The sequence below is a fragment of the Haliaeetus leucocephalus genome, unplaced genomic scaffold (assembly GCF_000737465.1).
Source record: "Haliaeetus leucocephalus isolate CR32 unplaced genomic scaffold, Haliaeetus_leucocephalus-4.0 Scaffold428, whole genome shotgun sequence".
Taxonomy (NCBI): Eukaryota; Metazoa; Chordata; class Aves; order Accipitriformes; family Accipitridae; genus Haliaeetus; species Haliaeetus leucocephalus.
This window is the reverse complement of record NW_010972864.1, coordinates 1,623,320-1,649,325: the sequence shown is the minus strand read 5'-3', so window position 1 is coordinate 1,649,325 and position 26,006 is coordinate 1,623,320. Positions and strand designations below refer to the sequence as shown.

The 26,006-nt window shown below is 42.1% G+C and overlaps 1 protein-coding gene across 1 annotated transcript in view; it reads left to right on the top strand.

Annotated features, from left to right (window-relative positions):
- ANKRD29 (ankyrin repeat domain 29) overlaps nt 1-25,693 on the top strand; it is a 29,131-nt gene extending 3,438 nt beyond the window's left edge. The window contains exons 2-10 of the mRNA XM_010574332.1: nt 1,868-1,978; nt 3,831-3,929; nt 6,235-6,333; nt 13,212-13,310; nt 16,362-16,460; nt 22,237-22,335; nt 22,773-22,868; nt 23,943-24,041; nt 25,610-25,693. Coding sequence (XP_010572634.1) covers nt 1,868-1,978; nt 3,831-3,929; nt 6,235-6,333; nt 13,212-13,310; nt 16,362-16,460; nt 22,237-22,335; nt 22,773-22,868; nt 23,943-24,041; nt 25,610-25,693 — 885 coding nt within the window. The remainder of the gene's footprint in view (nt 1-1,867; nt 1,979-3,830; nt 3,930-6,234; nt 6,334-13,211; nt 13,311-16,361; nt 16,461-22,236; nt 22,336-22,772; nt 22,869-23,942; nt 24,042-25,609) is intronic.
- The last annotated feature ends 313 nt before the right edge of the window (nt 25,694-26,006 follow it).

The window sequence follows — 26,006 nt, the reverse complement described above, 5'->3', positions numbered from 1 at the left end:
AATAAAAGGTAAGGAATTTGATTTCCCATTCTGTAAGGTCTAAATATCATTCTTTTGCAATAGCTTTCCACTGAATATCATAATCATAAAGACAATAAGCCAATACTTCCTAACTACCAGCTTTATAAATAAATATCTGCCTAATAAATCAGAGCAAAAAGGGCAATATGGGCCACTGTGTGTTTAGGTCAATTGTTTGCTTTTACATAAAATTTTAGTGGTTGTAAGGGTAAAGATAGGAAAACACTACTGCATTGCCAGCAAGGAGGCTATAAACTGCTAGCTCTACTTTGATTGACATTATCTACAGATTCACCAGGGGAAATGTATTAGCTGTAAAAGGAAGATCAGAATTTAGCCTATTGTGCTTCCTAAATTTTTCAGACTCCTGCCCCTATGTGTGCTGGTACAAGAAACATCGCTATCAATTTATAGGAAGTGTCTTATGATTTATTGAATGGTTGAAATTTCTCTCATCTCCAACAGCTGCCAATTTTCCAACCTATGAATATTAAAAATGCAACCCATGGAAGGTGCTCAGTGCAACAGATCTGGGATAGATTCGCACAGGATTGGTCTTGTGTCTGCTGGTTTCTGCGAGATTTATTACTTGTGTGTCAGTGGAGGAAGGAATTTAAACTGCTTTATATGTGCATTTTAAGTATCAACCGTAAAACCATTCAATCCTGATTCTCTACCACATTACACGTGCACATTGACATTTAGACATGGAGAAGGGTGTATTACATTTTCTGCAGCAGAATGATTGACTTTTATATCCACTTTGCACTCTCTTTGGGTTATCCTGAAGGCAGGATTCACTGGAGAGCAAGGCCCCTGGGTATTTTTGACACTGTTTTGGTCTAAGATGATTATCAGTGAAATGATGCTTTACTGAACTGTTGGTGGGTTTGGGCCTTATTAAAAAAACAGTGGCATGAGCCTGCTCTAGGATATGTACCATTGCCATCACAGCATTGTTTCCCCTCCACAATTCACCCATAGCAGTGCTTACCTGTAAGGGCAGCTATTTTGGCAGCATGGATTGGATAAGGAGGTCACAAGCAAAGGCTGTGTCTTTTTCTGCTGTCCTCCTCCTATGCTGGGCAGTCACAATTTGCTCCTACCTGGGAGAAGTCACACTGTGGCATTGTTTCTAGGACTAAGAAAGCCTCAAAATATTACTATATTACTACTAATTTGTTTTAACAGTGGCCTCTGTTATCTAGATTTCAGAGTTTCCCAATTTTGCCTTACATATTGCCTTGTCTACCTAGTAACTGAATCCTGAAGTCTACAGACAGCAAGATTTTAGCCTTTTTTTTTCCTGGCGTCACCCAGCAGGTATCTCATGTACCCATAGTTACAGGGTGTTAATTTCAGGGAGGAGGCATAAGCAATACTTTTCCTGTCTTGGGACTTTATATGCAGAAAAGAAGGAGACAGCTGAGAGCTAACCTGAAACCCAGGAGGCTGTCCTGTAGCAGGACATGTCAGCAGGATGATTCAGCCTCTCTAACTGTGCCCAGCCCCACCACAGAACCAGACAATACAGGTAGCAGTTGTTTTCTGTGATGTTTCCCTGGGGATCTGGACTAGCATCATCGTCTCTCATTACAGAGCAAGCTAAGAGTCATAGGCTACCATGGACACAGGGAAGACCTGAAACAACATGAGGTAGCACAGGGAGACTGATCTCTTTAATTGCACAAAGAAATTAAATTAGCTTCCCTTCCATGCTCTGGTTTTGAAAGAACAGCACACTAAGGTGAAACTTGCCTGGCTTGAATGCAGAATTTGCCGGTGTGTGTTTGTCCAATGCATCTTCCAGCATGTTTTAGTTCTACTTTTTGTTTTTTTTCACCAGAAAGAAACACCACTCGCCAATGCTGCGTTTTGGGCTGCGAGAAAAGGAAACCTGGCTCTCCTCCAGCTGCTGCTGAACAGCGGGCGAGTAGACGTGGACTGCAAAGACAGCGTATGCACACAATGCACCTACACCCACGGCACTGGTTTTACATCGCTTTCCATAGCCCGCTGCACCGAGGGTGTGGCAGGGATCTAACATGAGACATTTGAGAGTCTTGTGGCACTTACGGATGATTTAAAACCTTCTCTTGTCAGGAAGCAAATTTGAAACTCAAGATAAAATAGCGTGATGATGATTTACATCAGTGGCAAGGGGTTAGGAATTTGCCAGCACTCAAAAATGTGTCTTACACAGTTATTTGTGGTGCTGACGTTAAAAGCACAGATCCTAGCACCTCGGGCTTCTCTTTGCAAGGAAATGTCATTGTAGTAATAGATCATGGTGAAGAGTTGACTCAACCGAGCCCAGGTAGCAATGATTCTGTCAGCTAGCAGAGCTCCTCATAACTAGAAGAGCTGCTGGCCTCCTAACTTCTTCTTCCCCCACCCCAGTATCTCCTGGACTTGGCACCAACAAGAAGGCACAGCAAGATTGCCACGCAAAGGGCAGACGAGACACGTGACAGATAGATTTCATGGGGATTTCCTTACTGTAATTGGCATGGGTTGAAATTAGTTTTGAGATTAGAAATCAGTTGAAAACACAGATAATGGGTATGTCTTGCTATTGTGCCTACAACCTATGGAGAGGTACTTGATTTTACTAAGCTATGGCAAAAAGCAGGGGAAAACCAAGGTTGAGAAGCTCCCAGGTTTCTTCGATGCTGGGACTGACTTACTGAGAATTGTGCCTGTGTTGTACAGGGTTAGTGCCACTTCCAACCTGAAACATGAATCTGGCACAGCTTCCCTCACTTTGAACACTTTCAAAGTGCAAGAGATTTTCTAAGCCCATTGACTTTAACCTATCTTTTTGTTTTCATTTTTGCCCTGTAGGCAAGTGTTTGTCCTGCAGTACTTCTGGAGATGATGCTATGAGTGTCATTTTGACAGGGAGGGAGGGATATTCAGATGGGGGCATGGAGTAAACAGGACAGAGATCAATGCAAAGAAATAAGGTCCACTACTGCTCATTTTTTCTCAAAATAAGGCTAGCCTTGATCAAGAATTTTTACAATGCACTGTAAAATATCCTGACTTACTAATTTTGTAGACTAAAATATTTTCGTACGATTAAGGCTGCATGCTTCATTTTTGTAATGTCACCATTCCTTCTTTAAATTGAACTGGTGTGTGTGAATGTTTTAGAAGGATGAATTTCATCCTTATGAATGTGGTTTCTACGTATTGTCCATACACCACATACATATAACCTGAAACTTACTTGGTTCACTGGGCTAGTGACCTTATGGTGTACTGAGGGAACCTGAACTCACAGTTCTGGTATGGAAAGTTCTCTCATATAATGTGAAGAATCACAGAGTGAGTGTGCTCTCATCGTTTGGACAGGGAATTAGCATTCCAATCACCCAGACCTTACTCCTGACTATGACTCAGAATTAAGTGACTCAGCTAAGTTACTCAGCTCCTGTGTCTAAGGTCATTCTTCTGGAAATGATGCAAAGATCTTTGGGATTCTCTGATAAAAATGCTGTGTATAAACCAAAAATATTCTTGTTATTCTTGTTGCACTTACTTTGGGACAATAAGGTGAAATCATTGCATATATATTTAACGGTCAGGCCTTAGCACTGCAGGCAAACCTGTAATGTTTTTGCTTTAATACCTGCTAATGCTCATTTTCAAAGTATTCTTGATAGTAAGTTTTAAATGATAGCAAGTTTTTCAATGATCATAAGCTTCCTTCAGCTTTTTGGAAGAGGTGCTGTCTCTTCCAGACAGCCTGATTTGTTGCTGGAGGTGTCTGTTGAAGGTACTGACTTGTTTTTCCTTACTCCCAGCTTGGCACAACAGCTCTGATGGTAGCATCTTACTATGGCCACATAGATTGTGTACGGGAATTGGTGTTGCAAGGAGCAGATATCAATCTGCAGAGAGAGGTAGGAGAAGTTCTGCATTCAAACAGTGATTGATTAAGTGACCGTTGGTTTATTACAGATAATAGAAGAGTATTGTCTGTTGCTTTTTGCCAATTGCTATCACTTGCTGTGCAGTGCATGTATAAACAGGGTCTGTTCTCCTGAGGACATCAAGGAATCAGATGTCTGGAGTTTATAATAGAAAATGAGATGCCAGAGGTACATTTATAAATAAAAACTCATCAAACATTTCCAGCACATCTGGTTGGTGAGGGGCAGTTACATCTGAGATGCATTTTTGCATCTGCAGTTTTACTTATTGGCACAGTAATTTACAGCTTTCTGGATGGGATAAATGATAAGGAGAAGTCCTTTACCTTTTGATTTGCAGAGTTTGGTCATTAAAATGGAGTGGATGCCATTGGTAGCCCGGGGATTATTTTGACTTGGTGTGCTTTGGAGTTTCTGCCTCTTAGTCTGAGCCAACTCATCTCTAACAATCACACAGCTTAATCACCCATACCCTTCTCTGCATCTCTGCTTTGTATTCAAGACATCTCTCACACCATGACGTGCTTGCTTGTGGAAGGGACAATGTCAGCAGCTGTTTTTGGGAAAGTGCCTTCCCCTCATGCTCTGTGCAAATGACTGTAAGGAGTACCTGCAGCCACTCTGGTCTGTGTGCTGGCTAAACAGAGAGCAGAATTTCTCTGGGGTAAGGACAGTTTTACTGGTCCAAAGAGAAGAGCAGTTTAGGGAGGGCATGCAGTAACACGGGATGGTGGCAGGCAGTGCAGGACAACAGTATGTTCATTGCTTTAACAATACAAGCCAATGTTTCTCACTTTCCTTGGTTACCTGGAACTAGAGCATTAATCTCATGCTGACATCTGCAAGTTACTGAGTCAGTGAATGCCATGTTCGATGATATAAATGTCTTTGTACCTACTGGCCTAAACTTGCACTAACCATGATTGTCAGTGTCTTTCAGTGGGATCCTGTTCCAACGAAACATGTATTTAAACATGTCCCTTCCCTTAGGTAAACACTGCTTGAGAAGCAGCAACAAAAGGAAAAGTTGAGAAAAGTTTTATGGAGCTACTCTTGAGTATCACTCAGGACATACTGATTCAGCAAGCCAACAAAAAGAGAAACACTGAAATCCTCCAAAATCACTCTGTTGCAGAGAGGAAGCAAACCAGATTAAGTTTAAGCCCTAAAGACTAACAGCACTGTTCTGAAACTAAATCCACATACTCAGACCAGTTCTCTTGTACTCTGAAGTTGTGAAGCTTGGGGAAGTGAGAGCCTCATAAGTGTGTCTGGGAGAGAGGGCTCTGAAATGGACTCAAGGGGCCATGTGCTATTGTAAAGGCTTTGGGCACTGGGGTGAATTTCATGTGTAGCTCAGTTTTCCTGCACCTTCTATATCAGATGAGAGAGCCCAAAGTCGGGAAAGCCTGTCTGTCTTCCCTCCTTTCTCCTTTCTCCTTTCTCCTTTCTCCCTTCTCCCTTCTCCCTTCTCCCTTCTCCCTTCCTTTCCCTTCCCTTCCCTTCCCTTCCCTTCCCTTCCCTTCTCCTTCTGTCCAGCCATTAATATCTCACATACTCATTTTTTTGGTCCCAATTTACTCACATGTTAATGACAGTATTTTATACAACTAGTGTAAAATCAACTAGTATAAAATCTGGGGTTTCAGTTCTTCAGTGAGTTTGAGGGAAAGCAGGTGTTGCAGGGCTGGTTATCGTTGCTTCAAGGCTGGTTGGCTGGATGGTGATCTACTGCTGCAAGAGACAAGGATGACTTAGCCAACAGCAGTCCCATTTTGTTAGTGGAGATTCAAGCAAGGTGGAGCTCTGCTGTACCAAATAACTGCCTCCCTGGCCTTTTCACACCCTGATGCAAATCCATCTCACGCTCCTATTTGTCTCAGGTTGTAACGACAGGTGGAATAGGAATTGGTTTCAAATTGGCTGTTCCTCTGTTGTGCAAGACTGGTCTTTTCTCACACCGGGCTTGCTTTCCATACCTGGTGACTGGGTAGAAGTGAGTAAATCCTAAGAGGTCTATATTAGAAACTCTGTGCAGAAGCCCCTTGTGAAACTTGGATTTTACTCAAATGTATGATGCTGGACAGATTTCTCAGTGCAATGAGAAGAAAACTGATCTAAGATACCTGGTGTCCTCTGGAGTCCTCAAAATCATCATGTCTTTACAGCTGGTATTCAGCTGATTGTGCTTAATACATTTTAATTTGAAATGTGTAGACTTCAGTCAAGTGTGTTACATATTTGGGGTTTTTTTTAATCCATTTTTTCCTTACAGTCAGGTGCAACTTCTCTGTTCTTTGCTGCACAACAAGGCCACAACGATGTAGTGAAGTTTCTCTTTGAATTTGGAGCCTCCACTGAATTTAAGAATAAAGTAAGATGATGAGTCTATTTTTGCATGCTGATACATTCTGGCAATCAAAGCTGTTTTTCTCCTATTCACATGAAACATGACATGGCAGCAGGAAGGTGATAAAAGGATTTCCTCACATGAATATGTTTTAAGTAATATGAATAATGTGACATACTGTGAAAATATTAACTTGGGACTAGCTTTTACTACCTAGACTTAATGGCATAAGTTGATCAAAGATGAGTCCCTGGATAGTGATATCAGTCTTTCCTCTTAAGAACAAAGGGTCTTTTTGTACGTTAGGTAGGATCCCATTTTATCTGTATATGTACTTCTCTTGCATAGACTGAAATTTTGTCTACATTGGGATGTCTCTGCATACCACCGTAGGATACATAAAAGCATAATAGCTTCAGTCCTCCCTTAAATTCCCATTTACCCATTTGTGACAAGAAGATGAAATGCACCTCAGAGCTGCTGTTTCTTTTTTCAGGCAGGTCCTTTTTCAAAATCTTCTTATAATAGCCAAAAGCACAGACGGCAGAGCCTGTGTCTGGTACATCACACCTCATGGGGTGAACAGCATTAAGAACAGCAGTTCATCACTGACAGCAGTACATCGACTTAGTTTCTTTGCCCAATGCAGTACTAGCACCTCTGCTTTCAGCAAACAGAACCAAAAGCAACATATTTTCATGAAATTTTCTGGCCCTTGACATGTGACCACATTTTGGAGCATTCCCATGATCTGGGGAGGACAGCTGCCAGTCACTTACCCTGGGATCCATAGCAATGTGTTTGAAGAGGAAGGAATAGTTCTCTACTGCACAGTAACTAATTTTTCAAGATACTGTAGTCTGTGATTTGAATGATTCCCTCAACCCGTACCTGCTTTCTGGAGTCCCTGGAAATACAGGCCTTAAACACTAAGGGAATTGACAGAACATCAAAGACTCAACTCACACTCCAGGGACTAAAAATCCTGAGGTTTTGTGGCCAGAATCCACACATGCCCATACAGTAGGATACCAGTACCCCAGGGAGCTATGCCTGTGGTAAACAACTCTCTGACCGCAGCAGCAATCAGTAAATTCAAAAACATGAATGAAGTTGTGGCTGTTTAACACAACGTGGAGTGCAGCTGCGGAACTTGGCAATGCAGGAGGTTGCAATGTTAAATACAACTGCTGGATTTTAAAGTGCTGGATGGTCTCATGGGACAGAGTTACTGGGAGAAGCTGCACATTAAAATAAGGGCTGCTTCTCAGTCTTTTATTTCAGGGTATAGGTAAGAGTTAGCAAGATTCAGAAGGATCATCTTCTCTTGCACTCAGCTGTATACAGTTGGATGAGTGAATTTACACTGTCCTTTGAGTCATCTGGCCTATAAAAAGGCCACAAAGCCATGCTGAAGGAGCAAAGGTGTCCCAGGCCTAGGAAGAGCCTAGACTACTCACTGCAGTTCAGCGTGCAATTGGGCAGTGTTTTTGTAGAGGGAGGGAAAACGGTGTATGCAGGAAACTTGGTAAGGAGGAAAGACAGAGGCTGAGTACCTTATTCTGTCTAGAGGGACAGTTAGCATTTTCACCAAACCTTTCCAGAGCCTGTGAACTAGGAGTTTGTGAAGAGGCCAAGACTTGGCACAGAAGGTGAACAGCAGGCTTGAAATTTTCTGGTCCTTCATGACAATATATGATCTTTTTTGAAGCATGCAAAATATATTGATGTGAGTCACTAGGGCAGATAAAAGGAGTAAAGATCTAAATTATAAGAAAATATTCCTGCATTCAGCAGCTCCTAATGGCTTCCATCATTGGACAACTGCAGGTTTCGGCTCTACTGTTGCTCACCTTGAAAATTTGCTCCCAACCCCCATATTCCTGCCTGCCTTTTCTGAATTCAGACCTGACTTGGCCCATGTGCCAGTCCGAAGTATCTTTTAAGCTGCAGGTGGCTCTTCCTCTCCAGGCCACAGTTTTCTGCCACTTCCAGTCAAGCTGGTTGTAAAACAGCACCAACTCCCAAGGGATGTAACATGAAAAACTGGCATGTGATGTGTTTGCGAGGCTATTTTCCAGTAGCATCCAACATGCCAGTCCAAGCACTCCCTCCTTCTCATCACTTCTTCAAGAAGTGTATCAGTCACTTCAGCACTCACAGTATGACACAAGCTACAGTGCCTGAAAAGGTTCTTAGAAGCTGAACAAAGGATAGCTGAGTTAAAATGAATCTGCAAGATTAAAGTGACACTGGTTTAAAAAGTTGAGGTTAGCTATCATGTTCGTGCCCTCTTTGCTGAAAGGATCTGGTCTCTCAGAACAGTAGTATGAGGGCTTTGCTAGATTCATCATTAATGCTGGGTCCTATCCTGGAAATTGCCATGTTCATTCTTTCACTCTTTACTTGCTTGGGACTGCAGCTCTTCTGAAATGAGGATCTAAACACAGGAATCCAAATGCTTACATCTTCCAGACTGGGCTTTGGTAACCCACCAAATTTTTAGGCTGAGGCTGGGTGGGAAAGTAACTTGTACATGTGCAGCAGTGTGTATCTGAGCAGGAGGCACCATTGAGAACGTACTGCATTGACAGTATGCATCTTCCATTGGCCTTCTAGTGTGGTTTTGTATCAGTTCAGTTTTCTGATTTAATAATGTGGTTTTCATAGCTCGGAATTATTCCATCAAGCCATCATTCTCTTAACAGGTGACTAAGATAACGGGCTCCTCCATCCCCCCAAAACCCAGAAACAATATAGTTGACAAAATATGACTTTTCAGGTCAGAGATAAGGCATTTTCCAATTAAGGCACTCAGCTGGGAGCAGCACTGGAAAAGATATCGCTGATCCTGGCTGTTTTTAAAGGGCACTGCAAAATTAATCAATTTGCAAAGAACTTTCTATTATAAATGAAGGCATGGATTTGAAATAAGAAAATGAATTTAATGTATCCTAGGAAACAGAGACTTTAAAGCAAGGAAATGCAAAGCCCAACATCTTCTTTTTCATGTACCTCTGTAAATTGTAATTACTACATTTGTTACTCATATATGAGAGTGCTGGAGAACTGTCTTAATATAGGCATTCAATTCTTGTTACCCCTTGTATCATTAGAGTTGATATTCACTATGGCAGGCAAAGCAAACATGTTCTAAAACAGTGTAATAAAGTAATTAGCAATAATCGCTGATGTTGTAAAGAGACTAAATAGTACTACTGAGGGTTATTATATATATATTATAAAAAAATATTGTTCAATAATATTATTCTGCATTGTCCCAGTCTGACATCTCTACACATCATAAATTGAAACATGTTCTCTTTTCTTACTCTGAGACATGTTATAGGCATGTGGATTCTTAAACGGGTTTGCGTGGTGGCACGTTTTCTGAGCAATACTGCAGGTCAAATGGTATGTCAGAGGCTATTTTTCAGCAGGTAGTGATTGCAGAACATCAGCTCCCCTCCCTTGTAGCACATTTCAGAGATGATAAAACACCATATAATTCTGAGCTACTTTCAGGTGATGGTGGCAGAAATGAAGAGGTAGGCAAATAGGGAAGTCTACACCAGATAGGGTGGTCTTATCAGGTGCTGCTGTTCCAAGTGCTTATATGGGAAATTGGCAGCTGCTGTATGTGCCACCAGTAGGGAGAACATAATGTGTGGCTAAGAAAAATGGTTTCAGAGGAAGAATTGCAGAGGTAGCCTAGAGAACTGCCTCTTATCTGAGCTGGAAGGGTTTGCAGTGAAGGATTAGTAGAAGCTACACTGTGTCACGAAAACAGGGTATGAGCAAGAAATAAACCCAAGGGGACGTGCCTTCTGTCAGCTGCACCATCAGCCTCCCATCTGCTGTGGCCCTCAAAGCGCCTCTGTGGTTGCCCACGTGTCCCTGCTCCCACTTGCTGCCCTGCTCAGAGTTTCCAAGAGGCTTGCCAGTGCCAAAGATGCTGCTTCAGCTTTTTGCTCATCTCAGCTGAAGCCAAAAAGGAAAGAGGGAATCACATGGCTGAAAGGGATGTTAAAACTCTGTCATTTACTTCTTTCTTTTTTTTTTTTTTTCATAACTCATCTGCCTTTTCTATGGCCTGTAAAACATTGGGGTCTCCAGCTAGAGCTTGCTGGAGGAAAGTAAGAGAATGCGAGATGGAAGCTCAACAGGGGTGAGAAGGGGCTGAGTTCTCCTCCTAAGAAACCATGGACCTTCACACTGTTTGACAATTCCTTGATTTAACTGAGTGCTGTCTTACCACATAGTCAGTGGAAAAGATTCCTGGCCCCAACCTCCCTTTCTTACCGCAAGACCCATCTCTGTTTATCACAATGGTACCCCCACCCAGAGCATGCAGATGAATCCCAGTCTCTTCTGTTGAATGTATTCAACTTGATAGGAGACACGCAGTAGAGTAGGTCTTAGAGCCCAGTTGTTTTCCTGATCAGGGATCAAGTCTTTGAGGTAAGGAGTTGTTACCCAATTCTTTCTGACCCAGTAAGTATTTGATTCAGGGTGGACAGCTGGAAGTAGGGACCACACAATGCTTTTTTCTGATCCCTGGGCACTGATCAGAGTGATCTAGGAAACTTGGTCACTCTAGTCTGAAAGATCTAAAATATACTTGTTTTGGAAATATGTTATTCTTTCAAAAAATGTATCTGTCTAAAACTGTTCACTGGATTCAACCAAACACTTGGTGAGGAACCCCATTTTGAGACACTTAGACATATCCTGCGAGAAGTGTCCCCCTTCTTAAACTTCAAGCTGTGACATCTCCCAAGGTGGGATCACACAGTTGTACTCCAAGCATTGGGCGTCAGCTCTGCTATGCTAACTGCGGTTAGCTTTGCAGGCCTGCTTTTTATTTGGGACCTGTCATTTGGTTCCCTCCAGAAATAATGTTAATAACCAAACAATCTTCTTAAAATAACAGGAGTTTGTTGAGAACACAAGAATTTTAGAAAACAAAAAACAGACCATAAAGCAATAAACAAACTATTCCCACATGCAGCTAACTGAGCATGTCTGTTTACCCTCCACATGGGGACCCTCAATATTTTTAAGTTTCCTATAGCCCATCCTTCCCTGCCTCTTCACAGAGGACCTCCACTTTGGATAGCACAGTTTCTTTCTTAACTCACTAACCTTTCTCTCGACATTTCCTTCAGGGGAAGAATATTTTAAAATGTCTCTGTTTTTTGTTTGTAGCCCTTTGATCTCTTAACTCACTACTTGAGCAAAATGGCTGTCAGCTGGTTGGAGACAGGAAATAGGTTTCACGAAGCTGTTAGCTTTTGCCATTGTCTTTTAAGTGTGTATAAGGTGTTTTTCAATCCAGGAACCATTGTGGTTGCTTTTGTGTTTTGTTCCAGCAGTTCCTATTAAATTAGGGTAGTTTAATTTGGCAGGAAAGTCTAATGACTCATTGTAGCTATAGAGTAACTTAATTCCACTGACCTGATTACACAATATATTTACTCAAATAATCCAGAATTAATATGCAGTTCTTAGATTGTCACATAACATCTTCACACCTGTGATTTTGCTGACACTCAAGCCTTGTTTGCTTTTCAGTGTCGTAGGGAGGAAGGGTGAATATGAGTTTTTGGGAGTTGCTATAGACAGTCCCTGTGGGTTATTTCAGTCGTGTCAGAGCTTCAATTTTCATGAGGTTATTACAGGCATGAAAAAACACCACAGATTAATAAATTTGATTGGCACTTCCCATCATAAAAGATCCATTTGGCAATTTGGGCTGTAACTTCTCTTGTGGATATCTGTCTGTGTGGAAAAATTCAAACAAAGCTTTGGAGCTGTTTCAGAGAACAAGTCTGAGGGAAAACACAATCTCTTGCCCACATTAATAACAGCTCTAGAAACCATTTCTCTGAAATACTTTAGATAGCTTGTCTTGTGGAGGAGGGGCTTGAGACAGGGAGAAGGCAGGGAAGGGGAGAGAGACCTCTGGTGTGGGTGACTGGGGTTGTGCGTCATCTTAGCATGATGGCATGGTGCCATCCCAGGCAGAAGATAAGAACTTCCTCTCCATATCAGTGTCAGAAATAAATAAGGGTAATTTTTGAGAGGGGCACAGTGCATTTAACAAGACACCCAGACTCACGTTTGCTATCTTAGTTGTTTCAGCTGGCTTGGAGTCATCAGCCAGTGACACTGAGGTGTTTCCCTTCTCAGACAGCTCCCAAGGGAGCAGCTTTACAAGCAGGATTTGATACACGTGCCTAGGTCTCCCTTTAGTGGTGATGTGCAGCAACTATAGCCACCTGAGATTGCTCTTACCTGCAGGGATCACTTCTTCAGCAGAAGTAATGGGGCTTTCATTAATGGTCATGGGTTTGGTCTGATGCACACTTCCACAGTTAGCTAGAATGCTTTAAGGTGCATCCTCCCTACTCTTCTTCAGACCAACAATCAACAGATGGGAGGCAGGACACGACAGGGCATGAGGTTCTGGCCAAAGAAGGGTAGATGATCAGTAGGCTTTGGAGCAGGGGAAAGGTGTGCTGACCTTCAATAGGTGGAAGAGCTTGGCAGGGGTGGGGGACTTGGTTTTAAAGTGAAGAGACATGGAGGAGTTTGGAGTTGTGAAGGGAACAAAGCTTCTAGTGGGAAGGCAAAAGACGAGGAACAAAAAGAATTTTCTTGGTTTCTGTCCCTCACTAAAAAAAAAAAAAGAGAAAACTGTTTATAGTGACAGAGCCAAGTTTAAAGATTTATGGGGCAAGACTTGGTACTGAAATTATGAAAGATTCGGTAGCTAGTCACTACAGAACTGCTGTGAGCCAAATTCTGAAGAACCTTAAAATTTGCTTATGTTTTATGGTGATATTCAGTCCAGCACGTGCCCTCTCACCTGACTGTACCCATTCTTTGTTTTTTCACAGGATGGAGGTACTGCTCTTCTAGCTGCTTGTCAGTACGGGCATGCAAAAGTAGTGGAAACTCTGCTGAAGCACGGTGCCAACATTCACGATCAACTTTATGTGAGTTATTTGACACAGATAATATTGACAACATTGGTGGTGGAATAAATGTGCTGTTCGTTGGACAACAGTGGATACTCTGGCTCCAGCACAGAGAAGCATTTGCCAACATTGCAGTTTTATAGTACTCTTCTAAGATGTGCATTTTGTTAACTCTCTGCTTTTCATGATCCTGGGAGAAGTAGCACAAAATCAGAAAAGATGATTTGGCTGCCTTTTGGTTCCTTACCTGCATGAAGGATATGTACCAAATCTGGATCAGATTTGTGCTATTAGCCTTGAAGAAAAGACCATGTCATGTTCTACCATGACTTGCATTGCAAACGTAAGAGTCAATAGCTATGAAGCCCCTGAGGTACTAGAAAAACAGTTCATCAGTTTTCTGCCAGAAAGAGTAGTAAAAGTTAAAATCTTTAAATATGTTTTAAATCTTTTTAAAAAATATTAGTTAAAATGATGTTATTTGGTATTTGTGCGTCTCTAGCTTGTCAGTGTTTTGGGCAAAGAATGGTTAATATGGCTGAACTGATGTTGTTTAGTTGGCTTTTCAGAAAGCTGGATTAAGCCAATGAAGCACTGGATTTAATTTACTTCATCAGAGATGCAAATAAGTTGAGCTTTTCAGCATTCAACAGAAATGAATGGCAGATTTTCCCTCCACTTCCCATCACACTTTCCTACCCCAGGGCATCCAAGACTGACAAAAAGGAAGTCATTTCCCAGGGATATATGATTTTTTTCAGCCATTTCCATGGGGTATGGATCTGCAGGTTGCTGTCACACTCAGCTCTCATGAGCGTGCGTGGGAGCTGAGGGCTGGTGACCACGGAAGCCACCAGCATGCTAGGGGCTGTGCACTGGTTGAACAGGGGGTCCCCACCTCTGCACTGCCCTCACCCCACATTTATAAAGAAGGGTGTCGCACCCTCACTGCTGTGTGAATAGAGATTGCCTTTCTAATCTGAGGGCAGTGATTCATACCTCTGCATGGTAATCCCTGGGGTTACCACTCAATTTAAAAAATATCCATGCTGCCACACCCGCAGACACTTACCTAGACGTGAAGGCAGTGAAATAATTTCCTTGTTGTCTCTCCTGGAAATAAGCAATATTTGCAATTGGATTTAGAGATGCATTTTTATTGCTCACAGCCATTGGGCAAAAAGAGTCAGAAACAGCTGCTTAATAAAATAAGAACACAATCTCTTGAAAATGGGAATTAGCCTGGCTTCTTTTGTGAGGCATCGCCAAGCTGCATTTGCAGAGTGGTATCTGGCTGGCAGTTTCACTGGCAGGTGGACAAATAAGAGGGATTTAGAGCATGCATTTCAGTAGTCCTCCCCAAACCATTAAGGTAAGTGTTGTAACCTTAAATTGACACATGTGAGGGGTAGAGAAGTCAAGATAATACCCTAACTAAACGGTATTTCTTGCAGAAATGTTATAGCCTCAAAAGAGCTTTCTCATTACAGCATCAATTCCAATTGAGTACAAAACTCTAATAATTTTTAAAATGGTTAGGTGTTAGGGAACCCAAGGTTCTCCATCTTGATTGATGCTACAATAAAGAGCTCTTTTAATATTACACAGCCTTGTTTACTTTCTAAATGGAAGCATTCTCACTAAGTCTGTGCTGAGTTTTGCAGGAAGACAAGTAGCTAAACAGTATTTCTCAGCAGCCAACTGCATTCGGTCCCAACATAGCGATATGCCAACAAGGTCTCTAGAGGTAGCCTGCAAAGGACCTGATACCATCACCCTATTTCATGTACTCGCATAGCAAACAGAGAAAACAGGACCTCAGAGGGCCCAGGGGTATGCATTTGTAGTGCCAGCAGACACCTCTCTTGTTTACCAGGACATTTGTCTTGAAATCAAGGTCAAACATTCTAGATTCAGTCCCTGGGGCACTATATTCAGCTCATGCTTCAATAAGTCTGTGCTGAGTTTTGCAGGAAGAGGAGTAGCTAAGCAGTATCACTCGGCAGACAGCAGCATTCAATCCCAACATAGCGATATGCCGACAAGGTCAACAACAGGCTTCCACTAAAATGCCCTGTATTTTGTGATAAGCATATGCATGAGTTGGCATGAGATGTGTACTTATACATGTGAGATGCAGTGAAGGGGTTCATTCAGGTCTCTATTTAAACTAAAGGAGTCTCACCTCCTGGAAAAACTTGCCCTCTGTGCTGAGGATATAGGATGGGTAAACACCTGTCCCACTCTCAATGCAGACTTCCACTTCTAGTTGGTTGGATGGACTATAATGCTGTTTGGAAATGTTTAATCAAAAAAACTTAATGAAATATGACCTTTAATTTTTTTCCTAAGGAAGAAGTTTCTGTGAAGTCAAATTCTGAGAACATCTGCACATGAAAGACATGTTGAAGAAAAATAAAATCCGTTATTTGTTCACAATTTGTTCTTTCACAAGCTTTTTGCAGGAAAATGCTGTTTTCTGATAGGGCTATGAGATACTTTGTCTTGCACGTGCTACTTTTACATTACTATATTACAGGTGAAGTCTCTTCTGCAAGATGTGCCAGAGCAGTGGCGTGGTAGTTGCTGGAGTGGCACAGCAGTATGGCATGGTACTTACTCCTTCAGCCGCAAGGGTAGACTTCAGTGCTGGAGCCTCCAGTCTTGCAAAGTCCTTGAACATGTTTTCACCATGTGTCTATGTAGCAGAACACTTCTCTATGAACATATAAATGCTAAATGAACCTATATTGCTATACAGGAATGAATTTCTAGTTATGTAGATCAATGCTTCAGTGAACTAGATTCTTAGTATTCCAGACCCAGGATTTAATGCTCAGTTTGATACATGATGGGAGCCAGTACTTGTACATACTGGATGAAAATGTTGCCATAGTTTGTTATGAACTAGACTTTGGATTTTGGTAATTATTTCTTGAGCATGGCTGTATATCTGCTGTTACAGTGCATAACAGCTTAAGAACAAGAACTTGATTCAGTTTGGTTTGGTTTTGTGTGGAAAAATGGCGTCATTTCAACACAGTGTAAGCTGGATGTATTTGTTCTTAGGATGGAGCTTCTGCAATTTTCCTGGCTGCACAAGGAGGCTATCTGGATGTCATCCGATTGCTGCTTTCTTCAGGAGCAAAGGTTAACCAGCCACGGCAGGTAAGCTCAACATTTCAGGGTAGAGCTGTAGTCTAATTTTTTACAGTTATAAAAAAATTAACACTGGAATTTTCTCCAGGCATCAGGTTCCCATGGAGGTGTTTCACTGTGAGGCAGATTGTGGCTGTGCCTGCATCTGTGTTTTAGTTCAGATTGGTAATGTGTTTTTGAAGCGAGTACCCCAGTCATTTCAGCTTGCATGCAAACTAGATTGTTACTGGAAGAAGTGAAACTGGAAGCTCTGTTCTAGGTCTGCACCAGTTGCGCTTACACCCTAAAGCAGATCAAACCACTGACTGATCCTTTGAACAGGTCTGAACCACATGCACGTTTGGGCCAGGGACCAAACTAAATAAAAATAAAAACCTCTAGCTGTATATAATGTTGACGTAGGGGCCTTGCACTACCTCTTGCAACTATTGATCTGGTTCTGTTATACCAAGTTACTTGTGAAGGTCTACACAGCCTACCACATCCCTGCATTCTTTTGGAAGTCCTTGGAAAAGCTTTTGAAAATCTGGGAGCTCTAGTGGGAGACAGTACTAAATTCAGTATATTGAAATCACCAGGCCTTCAGTACTGTGGCTTCAGCATCGAAGCTGGTCTTTGACAAAAGCTTTTACTTTTAGTTTTACTTTTTTTAGTTTTACTTTGTGTCATCCTTGTGCACTCTGAAACTCAAGCGTGAGTGTTCCCTTCATCTCTGGAAGTTCTTGATACCTGTGGAAAGCCTTGCTGTCCCCATTTCCAGCTAGTTACTCTAGTGGGCCTGATCCTGCAAACACATACGACCAGTGGCAACCGTAAGTGTGAAATTAGCTCCTCTCTAGGCAGCGGGGCTGCTGTTTGATCATTAAATGATATGTATGAGCTAGATTTGTGGCTGGTTCAGAGGTCCCTGCTAGGGTGCTAAGGGCTAGATCCACCTTGTATCACTGTACACTGGTGTTAGGTAAGGGTGCAGCAGACTTCCTAGGTGTTAAACTGACTATGGGGTACATAAGTATACATGGTGTACAGAGACATATATAAAAGCTCTCTTGGTTTCCAAAAAAGGGTTCCTTGATTGTTTAGCTGTTTCCTGACTCTAAAATCAGTGCTTAAACAGCATATTTAGATGCTGCTTTGAGTAGCCAGGTGTGGGAGTTGCACAGCTATCTTTACTCCCAGCTGGTAGAAATGTCTTTTTAGAGACAGGGCTTCCCAGGAATCTTTTCCTGCTTTGAGAGAGCCTCCCTTGTGGTCTCCTGAAACCCTGCAGGCAAGGTAGCTGTCCTGGGTCTTCACTGTACATTTTAAATTGATGGGATAAGGACTTGTCCTTGCAGTCAGTCACGTATGTCTGCCAGGTGGCTGTGATCACTGACTACAGCAAGCAAAAAATCAGCAGGCAAGAGTAAATGAATGTGAAAACTCTAATAAAAGTGGACAACGTGGCATGTGACAAGCTTTGCCAGGTATTTTCAGTATTTCCTTTCATCTACACCGAAAGCCTGACAAATCATAGCCTGGCAGCAGCGATTGATCTATATGACTTCTGCTGCATCTGTAGGTCTGCACAGCCTCCTTGCTGCTCCTGTAGTATAAGTAAACTGGATTAGTATTTTATGTGTCCAAACTAAAGTAATTTTCCTGCTATCTCTTACCCTACCTCTCCAGCACCAGAGCTGTGCTGGCAGCTACTCCCTGTATTGATGCTTTAGCTGCTCCTAGGTTGCCTCCACACTGTCTCCCAAGATTAAGATCAAGGTTAAGAAATGTTAAAAGCTGTTAATTAACACAGTCTAAAAGATCAATGTAGAAGGATAAACCAAGGTATGCATTAATGCTTTTTGATTCGGTCAAAATAAAGTTGGTGAGCCTTAGATTTAGCTGAACCATGTTGCCATAAAAACTGCATTCTGCTAACCATAATTATAGTGCACCAGCTAATTCTTTCTGACAATATTTTTTTAGCTCTCTAATCCCATTTCTACAACACAATGTTTCATGAGGCTTTTTTAAATCTTAGTTGAGGCAAAGACTTGAGTCTGTGTGAATGTTCCTCCTGGCTCTGTTTCATCTCCGGGAGGACGGGCTTACTTTGCTTCAGGGTACCTCAGATCCCTGCTAAGATTATGCCTGGGTAAGTCCGTGGCATTTGTATTTGGGCCCACTGTAATCTGAAACATTTCCTTAACAAATGGAACATTTTTACTGTTTAATTAGTAAAGTAATGGTTGGATGGACTTCAGTCTTTCTTACTAACAAACAAATTTGTACTTTGTTCGAAGGTGGCATGTTGGTCATGAGGAATGTAGCTCTAGATGGGGCAGTTTCAGTGCCAGATGACTCTTACTGTCAGTTAGAAACTACATTGCTCCCACTGCTGTAGGAAACTTTTCTAAGCAACATAAAATTGAATACAGGGCTGCAGAGTGCCAGGTGTGAATCGATGCTTCTCCTTCCTCATGGTGTCCAGGCTTTCCTCTCTATCTTGTGAATTTGGGGGCTTAATTCATGTGCCTGAGCATGTGCATCTGCCTTGTATGTCTGCTCCTGCTGCTGCAGTGGGTACCAGTTTCCCTTCAGTCTTGTGTCCCATCTCCCAGTCCCACAGGGGTGCTCCTGACACCGTAGAGCATCTCAGATGGTGCTGTCTGTCTGTGTGCAGGCCCTTCAGCTCAGCTCTCGCAAGACTGAACAGTGAAGCTTCCTGGCAGGTTTCTTCCCTGGCAATGTCATTTCTCTTGGATTTTAGCCGTCTTCCGTTCTTTCTGACATCGTGGAGCCAGGCAGGAATTCTTTTGTCATCTTTTTGTCTAGACAGAGCTGGGGGCAGTGTCTGAAGCCTAGTGCGGGAGATGTATCTTTGCTTCTCCAACTCAAAAACAGAGTGAGAAGATTATTTGCCAATGAATTTTACACTGTTTTGGCAGCCTGTGTCCCAGCAGACTTTAGTCTAACTGGCTAAGCGGATTCAAAATACTCTGAAAATTCGTGGTTTTTTCTTAACACATGATATGCAATTACATATATATGTAAGCCAGTAAACCTATATAGAGTGTAGACTTCAGACAAGCAAGCAATTTATTAGCAAGAATTCAGCTGGTGTAGTGGTGCGAGTGGACTGATGGGCAGGCAGAACAGTGGAGGAGATGACGCCGAGTAGCCTGAGAGTAGGGTCTCTCTGTCCCTGGAAGTCCTTACTGGGAATTTGAGGGGTATTTCACCTCCCACCCTAATCTGGCCCTTTCTAAAACTCCAAGCCACAAGCAAACATTGAGATTCAAAGCTGCAAAGCAAAGTCATTAGTTAATGGGTAAGAGAAAGAGAATCAGAACTTTCGGTCAGAGTATGTTCAGAACTGCTGGCTGCTGGATATAACAAGATGTAGTCCATATATACTAGCTTGTAATCAAATGCAGAAATAAGCACAGCTTAAAAACATGTGGGGTATTTAACATTGTTCTAGGAATGTAGTGGTCTGCAGTCTGCTGGCTGGGCAGAGGGACAGGGAAAGGAAAGTAGGTTTTGAACTACATCTTTCCCTGTTCTCACTTTCTTCCTGATTTATCTCCAAGCCCTAATATCTGTTTACACAGGAATTCTCATGTGGCCTCTCAGTACACTGTAATATCTCTTTTGCACCATACACCAATATGAAAATGGACAGAAATCTCATCTGCTCCATATAAATGCTATACACATTTGCATAAATGTGCATGTTAGATGCTGTTTCCTTAAGAGACAGAAGCTGACATTAGTCAATGTGAGCCCACCATCAACTTCATCATTTTTCTTCTCTTCACGCTAAGTCCTCCAAGACAGTCACTCTTTCTCACAATGTATTTTTGCTTCTAGCCTATAACTGAGATACTGAGGATGATGTCTAATAGCAATACCATTAAGGACAGTTAGTGGTAACAGTGATGTTACCCAACACTTGGATTTCCTTCTGCTTCTTTTCACTTATACCTGAAAATAAGAGTTCTTACAAACTTCACTGTGAGTAAAAGAAAGGTGCTATATTCCCTATGCTGTGCTTGTGCTTGCATTTCTTGTGTAAATAGAGGTGTGGATTTGCACAGCATTGGTTCTTCATGCAGATTAAATTGTGTAGGCTGCTCTCAGATATTTTCCAAGTTTTATAGGCTTTTTCAGTGCCCCTATTGCTATTTTCTAGAGCCCTCTGGTGGGGGAAGATTAGAAAAAATATGAAGTGTCAGCTTACTGGTAGGGAAAACACTATAAATTGGAGATGGACGGGGTTTGCCATCATGCTAACATCACATACGCTGTGTACAAGAGAGCCTTTGTTATTTTTGAATCACAAAGAACACACATGGTATTAACAGGATATATACTAGAATGAGGTCAGTCACTAATTTCAATGAGTTAATTTATAGAGAAAGGATACAAGAGCGGGCAGAGATCCTGTTCCTCACCATTTGAGAAGACTAAAGATCTCAGGATGTGCATTTGCTCTTTCTCAGAATCAGAAAAAGGGAAGCCCAGAATATTATATCAAAGGAAGAAATAACTTTTCTGTTTCTTCCAAAGGATTAAGTCACTAGCCCATAGAAAGCAGAGAACTGGTTCAACAATGGTTTTTTGGATTGCATGAGCAAGTCATATGAATCTTCTGTTGGCACTGGGGAGAGAGATTGCTTCTTTGATCAAGGTGGAAATATCTTATTTAAAGTAAAAAAGTTGTTTTCTTCTGAAACTTCTCATTAAGGCTCTTTTGGAAGCCCCAGTATATTCTGTCTTCCTTTTTCCTGCCAAGTCTTCAGGCTGTTGAGGGTGGCGAGGGGAACTGGCAAGCGCTGAAGGCAGAAGCAGGCACCCTGCTATGTGAGGCCTCACTTTTATGTTAAAGTCCATACAGGCAAAGTCTTTTGTTAAAGGCCCACGAGAATCAGTTTGGCACCACATAACCACTGGAGTCCTCCTGTAGTCTGGAGAATCGGGTCATTTAGAAGCAAAAGGAGGACAAGACACAAAACTAAATTCTAATTGTGGTAAGAAATACTTCTACTGCTTCAACTCACCTTTGCCTTTGGTATGGAGATCCATCACAAAGTTTAGCTTATTCTGAATGTGCATTTTATTTTCTGAGGTTTTCTGCTCAAATAATGATTGCATAGGACAATTTTTCCAATGAGATTGCTCTCATGCTGGATTCCTTGATAATTGCCTTGTTTTCTAGTGGAGTTCTTGAAGAAAAAATTTGTGAAATACTCACCATTGCTGTAAGACTGGATGTTTTCACCAGATTCCCTGAGGGTGGATAATGTAACTTAATATTTAAAGTTGGTGATCATCTTGCATTGCTCCTTAGCTTCTATAAACAGCTTCCACTCCATATGTACAGAGACCCAGCTCCAGAATCTGCCCATGCATGCTGAGATTTGCCAGTATCTTCTGTCATGTCTAGCCACCTAGGGTTCAAAGTACACAGGATACCTTTACATTTCAAACTTCCCCATGTATTTTAGGCACAACTGGTAAGCCAAAGAGGGCTTTAACCGTTCACATAGCAATGCACATTTCAGGCCAACTATGCAAGAGAAAGCAGCTAAGGATGGCTCTACTCCACAACTGGAGAGGTTCTGACTTGATACACCAAGCTCCCATGTGCTTTTGGAAGCAACTCTGCATATGTCTGTCCATGATGCAGGATTTAATTGAGGAATTGAAGTACATCCATTCCAGTAGGCAGACTTGGGTGGTAAAGTACCAGGGAGCACAGGATCTCAAAGCGAAATGGTTAGCAGTCTTATTTTGTTTGCAGGATGGGACAGCTCCCTTGTGGATTGCATCACAGATGGGTCACAGCGAAGTGGTACGAGTAATGCTGCTGCGGGGCGCTGAGCGAGATGCTGCGCGGGATGTGAGTAGCACTTCTTCCTGTGCTCTGTCTGCAGCTTAACGCCTCCTGGCTTTTTCTGAGGCTGCAGGTCTGCGTGAATGGAGGCCTGGTGTCCCCAGAGTCCGTCCTGCTTGCCAGGTTGTAAAGTCCCACCATGGGCTCCCTTTTTCCTGTTATGTCTGGGACAGCTTCCTGGAGGGACCTTCTGGAATAAGGGAATGGAAATGTCCATATAAATGAGAGACAAAGGTGAATAATATGGTGTCACTGGTTCATTTTACCCTGAAGTTTTCACCTGCCAGAGGAACAATCCTCCAGATGCCCTAAAACCAGCAGCACATGCTGTGGAGGTGCCTCCTCACAGAGGTGTGGGGGAGAACTGGCGTTTCTCTTCACCCAAGGGGAATGCAGGTAAAGCATTGGTAACAACTGAACTGAGCTTCCTTGGTCTTTTGAAGGACGGTACGACTGCTTTACTGAAGGCTGCCATTAAAGGGTACAACAATGTGATAGAAGAGTTGCTGAAATTCTCTCCTACACTTGGCCTGCTGAAGGTTAGTAGTGAAACACACAGATTTTTAGGCAGAAACTCAAGAAGGCAAAGGGTCTGATGAAAAACCTGATGTTTATGATTATGCCATTGAAAGACAATAAGGAGCTTAGGCCTAAAAAAGTCAAGAGAAAAATGAAATTATCTTATTTAGCCTTTAATGCCACACACAAATGAATCTTTTCAAATGAAATTGTGAATTTGATTTTTGGAATGAGGAAGCACATTGTGTCGTAGAAGGAATTCTCCACCTTTTTGTCATCTGATTTTATTTCTACTGTAAATGGATTGCTTTCAACAGTGCAGTTTTTAGCATTATACCCTGTCCTCTATTGCATTTAGTCAGAAAAATAGTATCCTAAAAGATCTGTTGTGAGCAGATTCTCTACTTGATTTTGGTTTCCTCTGAATTCAAAAAGTGACTTGAAAAATAACAGATATTTGGAAGCTGCTTTTTAATAGCTGATCTAATTTTATGTGCCTATAAATCACATACTTTGACAGCCTCTGTGCATGCAACTAATTGGCAATTTTGATGTACTTGAAAATCCAGGTGGCATTAATTTAGTTGTTAATTACAAATATGAAAGAGCTTCCACACTTATTTGAACTGTCCATTTGCAGCCACAAACAAAAGGCCAGTCGTGAAAAAATCACCATTTAGCTGTCTGACCTTGAGACCATTAATCATCAGAGAAAGAAGATAAAATGCCCAGATGGTTTCCATTACTGCTTGTGCTTCTGTTTCACTTATTAATGGCTGGTTTTGCCAGGCAGAAGCAAGTGCTGTGTTCATTTCACCTCTGATCTACTGACAAGGGTAACTTTTACAAGGAAATATTGCTCTAGTAAAGTGAATTTGACTTTCATTTTTATTAAAGCATTTAAAATCACCTCCTTCATAGCCCACTAGCCTGCCAGCACCCTGTCTAAATCAGACCCTATACCTTTGATGACCTAATCTCTTCCGTGTTACTTCTTTCTTGTTCATAGGTTTGTTTTTTGCAAACATTTCTGTTTCACTGCCTTTTGATTTCTTCCCATACATGGTACCAACATCTCCACTGGTATTTTCTAGAATGGGACCTCAGCTCTCCACGCAGCCGTCCTGAGTGGCAACGCAAGGACAGTGGCACTGCTCCTCGAAGCAGGAGCAGACCCGTGCCTAAGGAACAAGGTACGTCCTGGCATGCCATCCTGGGCAAGGAGCAGGTGGGGAGCACTGAGCGGTGGAGCTGTGTGTGCCACGGAGGCAGTGGCAGCCCACGCTTCTGTGTTGGTCTGTGGTTGCCTCTTGATCCCCTCCTGAAGCACCGCCGTTTGGTTCATTCATTTCTGTATGCAAGCATCTATAAGGGTGCTAGGCAGTGCCACTGGTCATGCCAGTTCTTGTGAAGTTACATCAATCTGAGAACAAGCAAACCATGCACTCATTCACTGGAGCACCACAGATTAAATTGTTAACTCTACTAGTCATGGGCTAGCTAGATTGCATTTTAGGGAAGCAGTACTGTTTTGGTAAGTCGTAAGTTATATTCATATCTCCATACAGACGTGTAAGGAGAATATTTCCATGGCAAGAGAAATGTGTGTCTGGGTGCCTTTGATAAGAAAACTTGGCTAGGATTCAGTACATTGCTAATACCAAAAAATATCCCAAATTACATGCATCTTTCCTGTATCTTACTGTAAATCTGTTAGTTTATTGAAATACTTTCATATCCTTCTTATAACAGCAACTTTTCTGCAGAAAACTTGTCTTAGTTTTATTCTGTAAAGTGTTTTAACATTACATGTTTGATAATTTCCATGAAAATATCTTCCTCTGAGTTGTGTCTATGAACTATTGGCCGCTAGTATTTGATATCTAGCTGGATTTGTTAAGCTGTGAATGTGTGGTCTGGTATTTCTGGTTTATGACTGGGTGAATGAAAGTCTGTAATACAAGTAATCCAGCAGATATACCTTCTAAACGTTTTGGTCATTCAATATAACATCTGTGCCTGTTATTTCTGTGTCATTCCACTTGATGGCAGCAGAGTTAATGCCGCTCATACAGTAGTTCGTGTTAATAGGCATTTTGTTTCGATACTATCACCCAAACAGTGCGCAAGATTTTTATGCTACTGGTGGTGATTTGCAGCAGGAGGATGTGCAGTAGAAGAAAGTCTGTGGCTGTAACCTCTCCTACTGATTTTTCTTTTTTTAAATAACATGCAATTTCGCACAATAGAGTGCCTTTGCAGGACAGAATTACTGATTTTCAGAGGTACCTTCATTATAAATACTTTATGTTACCAAAATTGTATTCAATAAATACAGAAGGCCAAACTCTGATGTTCTATTACCAATCCTACAGAATAGCACTGACTATTTCATAGCAATTAAAGTCTTTCCTTGGATTTTTATGGACTTTGGTACTTAAAGACCTGCCTCATCTCCCCCAAAAAATCAGCAGCTATGCTCTCTATTGCTTCTGTGGCAAGGGATACCATTTAGCCTGGGCAGTCAGCACAAGATAAGCTGACCACTCAAATCCCACACTGGGATTATTTTGAAGACTTGAGTGAGACTTGCACACTGAAAGGTGATTTCTTAAGATATCTCCAACAGTGGTGGAGACAACACTGGAATAAACACGTCATTACAATGCCCAGTACCATCTTCTGTAGAGCTTAATGCTTTTAAACCACATTTTGGAAATACTTGTTCATTTCTGCTAACCTCAAGTTTTTTTTGTTCCAGGCAAATGAACTACCAGCAGAACTAACAAAAAATGAACGCATCCTCCGACTCCTCCGCACAAAGGAAAAGCAAAGGAAAAGCTAATGCAGCCCTGTAGCAAATGCGGTTTGACAAGAGATGTGCCCTGACCACAGTACCATGACAGTAAACCTAGGTTGCCCAAGAAGGGCTTGTTGGAACAGTTTACAGAACTGATTAGCCTCTCCAGTACACGCTCCCTGAATGCACGAGGCCCTTGCCATGGGCTCGCCATGGGCTAGGGCCTCAGCCTGGCATTGCTGAACGAGAGCAGGGCTTGGCCTGAGAGCTGCGTTGGCACTGCAACCCTGCCTGTACTCCGGGATCCCACTGGTCCCAGCACTGCCGTTTGCTCCTCCATGCCTGCAGCATACGTATC